The sequence below is a fragment of the Procambarus clarkii genome, chromosome 69 (assembly GCF_040958095.1).
Source record: "Procambarus clarkii isolate CNS0578487 chromosome 69, FALCON_Pclarkii_2.0, whole genome shotgun sequence".
In the NCBI taxonomy this organism is placed as follows: domain Eukaryota; kingdom Metazoa; phylum Arthropoda; class Malacostraca; order Decapoda; family Cambaridae; genus Procambarus; species Procambarus clarkii.
In genome coordinates this window covers 13,931,215-13,941,214 of record NC_091218.1, presented here as the reverse complement: position 1 = coordinate 13,941,214, position 10,000 = coordinate 13,931,215, and the positions used below count along the sequence as shown (strand labels likewise).

General features: G+C 56.6%; 1 protein-coding gene across 7 annotated transcripts in view; it reads left to right on the top strand.

The window, feature by feature from the left end:
• LOC123753533 (trichohyalin) overlaps positions 1–10,000 on the top strand; it is a 460,426-nt gene that overhangs the window by 423,234 nt on the left and 27,192 nt on the right. For 5 of the 7 annotated variants that reach the window (XM_069311054.1, XM_069311058.1, XM_069311057.1 and 2 more), the window contains 3 exons: positions 892–993; positions 4,250–4,429; positions 8,866–8,958. In XM_069311054.1, coding sequence (XP_069167155.1) covers positions 892–993; positions 4,250–4,429; positions 8,866–8,958 — 375 coding nt within the window. The remainder of the gene's footprint in view (positions 1–891; positions 994–4,249; positions 4,430–8,865; positions 8,959–10,000) is intronic. The other 2 variants (XM_069311055.1, XM_069311056.1) reach the window with 2 other exon arrangements.

The following is a 10,000-nucleotide window of genomic DNA, read 5'->3' as shown; positions in this document are numbered from 1 at the left end:
GATGCGTACAGCCACTCAAGGCTAACAATAATGACCCAAAATATAATTCCTAACACACATTAAATCTTCATAAAATTCCATTTGATCTTTAAACAATTAACTTAAAGACTTTATTTCCCCGTCACATTCTACCATAAGCAATTCCCAGGTATGTATAAGCTGACGAAACCTGTGCATCTCTCCTAGATCATGGCGACTGTGTTTACAATTATTTAACAGAACCTAATACGAGGTTCTGAACTTTACAAGCTTGTAGACGGTTTATCAAATGTAAACACAGCCGCCATGAATGATACACAGGTTTCGTAACTGGTTGGGGTCAGTGTTTTAATGAGTCTTGGCGCCAGGCGAGCTGCATTGTTTGTTTATGTTTGGTAACTCACTTAAATCCCAATTTGGTAACTCACTCAAATCCCAATTTGGTAACTCACTTAAATCCCAATTTGGTAACTCACTTAAATCCCAATTTGGTAACTCTTAAATCCCAATTTTGATTGTTTGATTGTCAATAAAATGGTTTGTGGTTTGTGTTTGTAACTCTCTAAATTACTGTGAGTGACGGGGTGAGTCTCACACTGTGAGTGACGGGGTGAGTCTCACACTGTGAGTGACGGGGGAGAGTCTCACACTGTGAGTGACGGGGTGAGTCTCACACTGTGAGTGACGGGGTGAGTCTCACACTGTGAGTGACGGGGTGAGTCTCACACTGTGAGTGACGGGGTGAGTCTCACACTGTGAGTGACGGGGTGAGTCTCACACTGTGAGTGACGGGGTGAGTCTCACACTGTGAGTGACGGGGTGAGTCTCACACTGTGAGTGACGGGGTGAGTCTCACACTGTGAGTGACGGGGGTGAGTCTCACACTGTGAGTGACGGGTCCTCCTCCTCCAGGAGAGGATCAGGGCCACCAGGACCTCAGTGGAGTCTGAACTGGCTGACTCTCTCACGAGGGTTGCAGAGGACCGTCGACTCGCTGACCAACAGCTGACAGAGGTAAGTGGCTGACAGCCTACCCATCCCTCCCTACCCATCCCTCCCTACCCATCCCTCCCTACCCATCCCCCCCTACCCATCCCCCCCTACCCCATCCACTGCTACCCCCAATCCCTCCCTACCCATCCACTGCTTCCCCCATCCCTCCCTACCCATCCACTGCTCCCCCTTCCCTCCCTACCCATCCACTGCTCCCCCCATCCCTCCCTACCCATCCACTGCCCCCCCATGCCTCCCTACCCATGCACTGCTCCCCCATCCCTCCCTACCCATCCACTGCTCCCCCATCCCTCCCTACCCATCCACTGCTCTCCCCCATCCCTCCCTACCCATCCACTGCTCTCCCCCATCCCTCCCTACCCATCCACTGCTCTCCCCCATCCCTCCCTACCCATCCACTGCTCCCCCCATCCCTCCCTACCCATCCACTGCCTTCCCCATCCCTCCCTACCCATCCACTGTTCCCCCATCCCTCCCTACCCATCGACTGCTCCCCCATCCCTCCCTATCCATCCACTGCTCCCCCATCCCTCCCTACCCATCCACTGCTCCCCCATCCCTCCCTACCCCCATCCACTGCTCCCCCATCCCTCCCTACCCATCCACTGCTCCCCCCATCCCTCCCTACCCATCCACTGCCCCCCATCCCTCCCTACCCATCCACTGCCTTCCCCATCCCTCCCTACCCATCCACTGCTCCCCCATCCCTCCCTACCCATCCACTGCTCCCCCATCCCTCCCTACCCATCCACTGCTCCCACCCTCCCTACCCATCCACTGCTCCCCCATCCCTCCCTACCCATCCACTGCTCCCCCATCCCTCCCTACCCATCCACTGCTCCCCTATCCCTCCCTACCCATCCACTGCTCCCCCCATCCCTCCCTACCCATCCACTGCCCCCCCATCCCTCCCTACCCATCCACTGCTCCCCCATCCCTCCCTACCCATCCACTGCTCCCCCATCCCTCCCTACCCATCCACTGCTCCCCCCCATCCCTCCCTACCCATCCACTGCGCCTACCGTCCCTCCCTACCCATCCACTGCTCCCCCCATCCCTCCCTACCCATCCACTGCTCCCCCCATCCCTGCCTACCCATCCACTGCTCCCCCCATCCCTCCCTACCCATCCACTGCCCCCCCATCCCTCCTTACCCATCCACTGCCTTCCCCATCCCTCCCTACCCATCCACTGCTCCCCCATCCCTCCCTACCCAACAAGTGCTCCCCCATCCCTCCCTACCCATCAAGTGCTCCCCCACCCTCCCTCCCTACCCATCCACCGTTCCCCCCCCCATCCCTCCCTACCCATCCACTGCTCCCCCATCCCTCCCTACCCATCCACTGCTCCCCCATCCCTCCCTATCCATCCACTGCTCCCCCCATCCCTCCCTACCCATCCACTGCTCCCCCCATCCCTGCCTACCCATCCACTGCTCCCCCCATCCCTCCCTACCCATCCACTGCTCCCCCCATCCCTGCCTACCCATCCACTGCTCCCCCCATCCCTCCCTACCCATCCACTGCTCCCCCATCCCTCCCTACCCATCTACTGCTCCCCCATCCCTCCCTACCCATCCACTGCCTTCCCCATCCCTCCCTACCCATCCACTACTCCCCCCATCCCTCCCTACCCATCCACTGCTCCCCCCCATCCCTCCCTACCCATCCACTGCTCCCCCCATCCCTGCCTACCCATCCACTGCTCCCCCCATCCCTGCCTACCCATCCACTGCCCCCCATCCCTCCCTACCCATCCACTGCTCCCCCATCCCTCCCTACCCATCCACTGCTCCCCCCATCCCTCCCTACCCATCCACTACTCCCCCCATCCCTCCCTACCCGTCCACTGTTCCCCCATCCCTCCCTACCCATCCACTGCTCCCCCATCCCTCCCTACCCATCAAGTGCTCCCCCATCCCTCCCTACCCATCCACTGCTCCCCCATCCCTCCCTACCCATCCACTGCTCCCCCCATCCCTCCCTACCCATCCACTACTCCCCCCATCCCTCCCTACCCATCCACTGCTCCCCCCCATCCCTCCCTACCCATCCACTGCTCCCCCCATCCCTCCCTACCCATCCACTACTCCCCCCATCCCTCCCTACCCATCCACTGCTCCCCCCATCCCTCCCTACCCATCCACTACTCCCCCCATCCCTCCCTACCCATCCACTGCTCCCCCCCATCCCTCCCTACCCATCCACTGCTCCCCCCATCCCTCCCTACCCATCCACTACTCCCCCCATCCCTCCCTACCCATCCACTGCTCCCCCATCCCTCCCTACCCATCCACTGCTCCTCCCATCCCTCCCTACCCATCCACTGCTCCCCCATCCTTCCCTACCCATCCACTGCTCCCCATCCCTCCCTACCCATCCACTGCTCCCCCCATCCCTCCCAACCCATCCACTGCTCCCCCATCCCTCCCTACCCATCCACTGCTCCCCCATCCCTCCCTACCCATCCACTGCTCATACCATATATATATACCTCTGCGTGAGGAAAATATACCTCTAATATATACACCAAATATATACAAGTGTATATATGATATACGCTGTTATACGGAATATGTATAACCCAATAAGTATACTTCATTAAGTCCAACACCAAACTTACTGGTTGGTCAGTAAGGTGTTGTGGTGGTCTTAATAACCCTCCAGAGGTTGATAGGTCTTAAGTCCAACACCAAACTTGCTGGTTGGTCAGTAAGGTATTGTGGTGGTCTTAATAACCCTCCAGAGGTTGATAGGTCTTAAGTCCAACACCAAACTTGCTGGTTGGTCAGTAAGGTATTGTGGTGGTCTTAATAACCCTCCAGAGGTTGATAGGTCTTAAGTCCAACACCAAACTTGCTGGTTGGTCAGTAAGGTATTGTGGTGGTCTTAATAACCCTCCAGAGGTTGATAGGTCTTAAGTCCAACACCATGTTATCAAAAAATAATAATATTGAGATGCTTCTGATAACCAATTCATAACAATTGCTTTTTCCCAATAAATTATATTATGATAACTATGCTATCACTTGCTACTCTCCCTCATGTCCCCCCCTCTCACTAAATCCCCCTCCCCCTCTCACTAAAACCCCCTCCCCCCCTTCCACCCTCTAGTTACAACTCTACTTCCCCCAATTGTGCCTCTACCCACTCCTCAAATCTGCCTCTGCTTACCTCCCCTATTATAACTGTGCCCCTGTTGACCCCTGTTGACCCCTATTGACCCCTGTTGACCCCCCCCCCCTTGTGTTCTGGAGGTGGGTCACCTCAAGAGCTACGAGGCGGAGGCCATTCAGCTACGAGGCGTGACCCATGAGCTGCAGAAGGCGCTTCGGGCCTCGGCCAGGGAGATGGAACATCTTAAGATGCGTGAGAAGATCTTAGAGGAGGAGGTCCGGGGCTTGAAGAAAGCTCAACCGAGCCGCCAAGTAGGCCAGGTAGGCCAGGTGGGCCAGGTAGGCCAGGTGGGCCAAGTAGGCCAGGTAGGCCAAGTAGGCCAGGTAGGCCAGGTAGGCCAGGTAGGGCAGGTAGGCCAAGTAGGCCAGGTAGGCCAGGTAGGCCAGGTAGGGCAGGTAGGCCAGGTAGGGCAGGTAGGCCAAGTAGGCCAGGTAGGCCAGGTAGGCCAGGTAGGGCAGGTAGGCCAGGTAGGGCAGGTGGGCCAAGTAGGCCAGGTAGGCCAAGTAGGCCAGGTAGGCCAGGTAGGCCAGGTAGGGCAGGTAGGCCAAGTAGGCCAGGTAGGCCAGGTAGGCCAGGTAGGGCAGGTAGGCCAGGTAGGGCAGGTAGGCCAAGTAGGCCAGGTAGGCCAAGTAGGCCAGGTAGGCCAGGTAGGCCAGGTGGGCCAGGTAGGCCAAGTAGGCCAGGTAGGCCAGGTAGGGCAGGTAGGCCAAGTAGGCCAGGTAGGCCAAGTAGGCCAGGTAGGCCAAGTAGGCCAGGTAGGCCAAGTAGGCCAGGTAGGCCAGGTAGGCCAGGTGGGCCAAGTAGGCCAGGTAGGCCAGGTAGGCCAGGTGGGCCAAGTAGGCCAGGTAGGCCAAGTAGACCAGGTAGGGCAGGTAGGCCAAGTAGGCCAGGTAGGCCAGGTAGGCCAGGTAGGGCAGGTAGGCCAAGTAGGCCAGGTAGGCCAGGTAGGCCAGGTAGGGCAGGTAGGCCAGGTAGGGCAGGTAGGCCAAGTAGGCCAGGTAGGCCAAGTAGGCCAGGTAGGCCAGGTAGGCCAGGTGGGCCAGGTAGGCCAAGTAGGCCAGGTAGGCCAGGTAGGGCAGGTAGGCCAAGTAGGCCAGGTAGGCCAAGTAGGCCAGGTAGGCCAAGTAGGCCAGGTAGGCCAGGTAGGCCAGGTGGGCCAAGTAGGCCAGGTAGGCCAGGTAGGCCAGGTGGGCCAAGTAGGCCAGGTAGGCCAAGTAGGCCAAGTAGGCCAGGTAGGCCAAGTAGGCCAGGTAGGTAGTTTGTGGGTAGTCTTGTTAATTAGGTGCCTGGCAAAATGATGCCTGTGTCACCAGGCAGGCTGGCCTGTGTCACCAGGCAGGCTGGCCTGTGTCACCAGGCAGGCTGGCCTGTGTCACCAGGCAGGCTGGCCTGTGTCACCAGGCAGGCAGGCTGGCCTGTGTCACCAGGCAGGCAGGCTGGCCTGTGTCACCAGGCAGGCTGGCCTGTGTCACCAGGCAGGCTGGCCTGTGTCACCAGGCAGGCTGGCTGGCCTGTGTCACCAGGCAGGCTGGCCTGTGTCACCAGGCAGGCTGACATGTGTCACCTGGCAGGCTGACATGTGTCACCTGGCAGGCTGGCCTGTGTCACCAGGCAGGCTGACCTGTGTCACCAGGCAGGCTGACCTGTGTCACCAGGCAGGCTGACCTGTGTCACCAGGCAGGCTGACCTGTGTCACCAGGCTGGCTGACCTGTGTCACCGGGCTGGCTGACCTGTGTCACCGGGCAGGCTGGCCTGTGTCACCGGGCAGGCTGGCCTGTGTCACCGGGCAGGCTGGCCTGTGTCACCAGGCAGGCTGGCCTGTGTCACCAGGCAGGCTGGCCTGTGTCACCAGGCAGGCTGGCCTGTGTCACCAGGCAGGCTGGCCTGTGTCACCAGGCAGGCTGACCTGTGTCACCAGGCAGGCTGACCTGTGTCACCAGGCAGGCTGACCTGTGTCACCAGGCTGGCTGACCTGTGTCACCAGGCAGGCTGGCCTGTGTCACCAGGCAGGCTGGCCTGTGTCACCAGGCAGGCTGGCCTGTGTCACCAGGCAGGCTGGCCTGTGTCACCAGGCAGGCTGACATGTGTCACCAGGCAGGCTGGCCTGTGTCACCAGGCAGGCTGGCCTGTGTCACCAGGCAGGCTGGCCTGTGTCACCAGGCAGGCTGACCTGTGTCACCAGGCAGGCTGGCCTGTGTCACCAGGCAGGCAGGCTGGCCTGTGTCACCAGGCAGGCTGACCTGTGTCACCAGGCAGGCTGGCCTGTGTCACCAGGCAGGCTGGCCTGTGTCACCAGGCAGGCTGACATGTGTCACCAGACAGGCTGACATGTGTCACCAGGCAGGCTGACATGTGTCACCAGACAGGCTGACACGTGTCACCAGGCAGGCTGGCCTGTGTCACCAGGCAGGCCAAGGACCCTCAGACGTTAAGGTAAGTGTTATTGACACAGTTTGCTGGCAAGACTTGCTGCTGGTGCCACACTTGGCCGCATGTGTGTGGTGACAGTAGTGTGTGGTGACAGTAGTGTGGTGACAGTAGTGTGTGGTGACAGTAGTGTGTGGTGACAGTAGTGTGGTGACAGTAGTGTGTGGTGACAGTAGTGTGTGGTGACAGTAGTGTGTGTGGTGACAGTAGTGTGGTGACAGTAGTGTGTGGTGACAGTAGTGTGGTGACAGTAGTGTGTGGTGACAGTAGTGTGTGGTGACAGTAGTGTGGTGACAGTAGTGTGTAGTGACAGTAGTGTGTGGTGACAGTAGTGTGTGGTGACAGTAGTGTGTGTGGTGACAGTAGTGTGTGTGGTGACAGTAGTGTGTGTGGTGACAGTAGTGTGTGTGGTGACAGTAGTGTGTGTGGTGACAGTAGTGTGTGTGGTGACAGTAGTGTGTGTGGTGACAGTAGTGTGTGGTGACAGTAGTGTGGTGACAGTAGTGTGTGTGGTGACAGTAGTGTGTGGTGACAGTAGTGTGTGGTGAACAGTAGTGTGTGGTGAACAGTAGTGTGTGGTGAACAGTAGTGTGTGTGGTGAACAGTAGTGTGTGGTGACAGTAGTGTGTGGTGAACAGTAGTGTGTGTGGTGAACAGTAGTGTGTGTGGTGAACAGTAGTGTGTGGTGAACAGTAGTGTGTGTGGTGAACAGTAGTGTGTGGTGAACAGTAGTGTGTGGTGAACAGTAGTGTGTGTGGTGAACAGTAGTGTGTGTGGTGAACAGTAGTGTGGTGGTGAACAGTAGTGTGTGGTGACAGTAGTGTGTGGTGACAGTAGTGTGTGTGGTGACAGTAGTGTGTGTGGTGACAGTAGTGTGTGTGGTGACAGTAGTGTGTGTGGTGACAGTAGTGTGTGTGGTGACAGTAGTGTGTGTGGTGACAGTAGTGTGTGTGGTGACAGTAGTGTGTGTGGTGACAGTAGTGTGTGGTGACAGTAGTGTGTGGTGACAGTAGTGTGTGTGGTGACAGTAGTGTGTGGTGACAGTAGTGTGTGGTGACAGTAGTGTGTGGTGACAGTAGTGTGTGTGGTGACAGTAGTGTGTGGTGACAGTAGTGTGTGTGGTGACAGTAGTGTGTGTGGTGACAGTAGTGTGTGTGGTGACAGTAGTGTGTGTGGTGACAGTAGTGTGTGTGGTGACAGTAGTGTGTGTGGTGACAGTAGTGTGTGTGGTGACAGTAGTGTGTGTGGTGACAGTAGTGTGTGTGGTGACAGTAGTGTGTGTGGTGACAGTAGTGTGTGGTGACAGTAGTGTGTGGTGACAGTAGTGTGTGGTGACAGTAGTGTGTGTGGTGACAGTAGTGTGTGTGGTGACAGTAGTGTGTGGTGACAGTAGTGTGTGTGGTGACAGTAGTGTGTGTGGTGACAGTAGTGTGTGTGGTGACAGTAGTGTGTGGTGACAGTAGTGTGTGTGGTGACAGTAGTGTGTGGTGACAGTAGTGTGTGTGGTGACAGTAGTGTGTGGTGACAGTAGTGTGGTGACAGTAGCGTGTGTGGTGACAGTAGTGTGTGTGGTGACAGTAGTGTGTGGTGACAGTAGTGTGTGTGTTGTGACAGTAGTGTGTGTGGTGACAGTAGTGTGTGTGACAGTAGTGTGTGTGGTGACAGTAGTGTGGTTACAGTAGTGTGTTGGTGACATTGGTGTGGTGAACAGTAGTTGGTGACAGTAGCGTGTGTGGTGACAGTAGTGTGTTGTGACAGTAGTGTGGTGACAGTAGTGTGTGTGGTGACAGTAGTGTGTGGTGACAGTAGTGTGTGTGGTGACAGTAGTGTGTGGTGACAGTAGTGTGTGTGGTGACAGTAGTGTGGTGACAGTAGTGTGGTGACAGTAGTGTGTGTGGTGACAGTAGTGTGTGTGGTGACAGTAGTGTGTGGTGACAGTAGTGTGTGTGGTGACAGTAGTGTGTGGTGACAGTAGTGTGTGTGGTGACAGTAGTGTGGTAACAGTAGTGTTTGTGGTGACAGTAGTGTGTGTGGTGACAGTAGTGTGTGGTGACAGTAGTGTGGTGACAGTAGTGTGTGGTGACAGTAGTGTGGTGACAGTAGTGTGTGGTGACAGTAGTGTGGTGACAGTAGTGTGTGTGGTGACAGTAGTGTGTGTGGTGACAGTAGTGTATGGTGACAATAGTGTGGTGAAAGTAGTGTATGGTGACAGTAGTGTGGACTGTGCAATGTGCTGACCACAATAACCTGATCAATCCTCCCCCACAGAGCACCCTACACCGTGCCAGGCGCCAGGCTGAGGAAGCTGAGGCCGAGCTGAGACAGAAGCAAGAAAAGATGAGAAATGAACTGAATGCTGAGGTGAGCATTTAGCTTTCATCCACCCCATTATTTGTGAGAGTGGGGACATCCACCCATTACTTGTGAGAGCGGGGGACATCCACCCATTACTTGTGAGAGCGGGGACATCCACCCATTACCTGTGAGAGCGGGGGACATCCACCCATTACTTGTGAGAGCGGGGACATCCACCCATTACCTGTGAGAGCGGGGGACATCCACCCATTACTTGTGAGAGCGGGGACATCTACCCATTACTTGTGAGAGCGGGGACATCCACCCATTACTTGTGAGAGCGGGGACATCCACCCATTACTTGTGAGAGCGGGGACATCCACCCATTACTTGTGAGAGCGGGGACATCCACCCATTACTTGTGAGAGCGGGGATATCTACCCATTACTTGTGAGAGCGGGGACATCCACCCATTACTTGTGAGAGCGGGGACATCCACCCATTACTTGTGAGAGCGGGGACATCCACCCATTACTTGTGAGAGCGGGGACATCCACCCCATTACTTGTGAGAGCGGGAACATCCACCCATTACTTGTGAGAGCGGGGACATCCACCCCATTACTTGTGAGAGCGGGAACATCCACCCATTACTTGTGAGAGTGGGGACATCCACCCATTACTTGTGAGAGTGGGGACATCCACCCATTACTTGTGAGAGCGGGGACATCCACCCATTACCTGTGAGAGCGGGGACATCCACCCCATTACTTGTGAGAGCGGGAACATCCACCCATTACTTGTGAGAGTGGGGACATCCACCCATTACTTGTGAGAGCGGGGACATCCACCCATTACTTGTGAGAGCGGGGACATCCACCCATTACTTGTGAGAGCGGGGACATCCACCCATTACTTGTGAGAGCGGGGACATCCACCCATTACTTGTGAGAGCGGGGACATCCACCCATTACTTGTGAGAGCGGGGACATCCACCCATTACCTGTGAGAGCGGGAACATCCACCCATTACCTGTGAGAGCGGGGACATCCACCCATTACTTGTGAGAGCGGGGACATCCACCCATTACCTGTGAGAGCGGGAACATC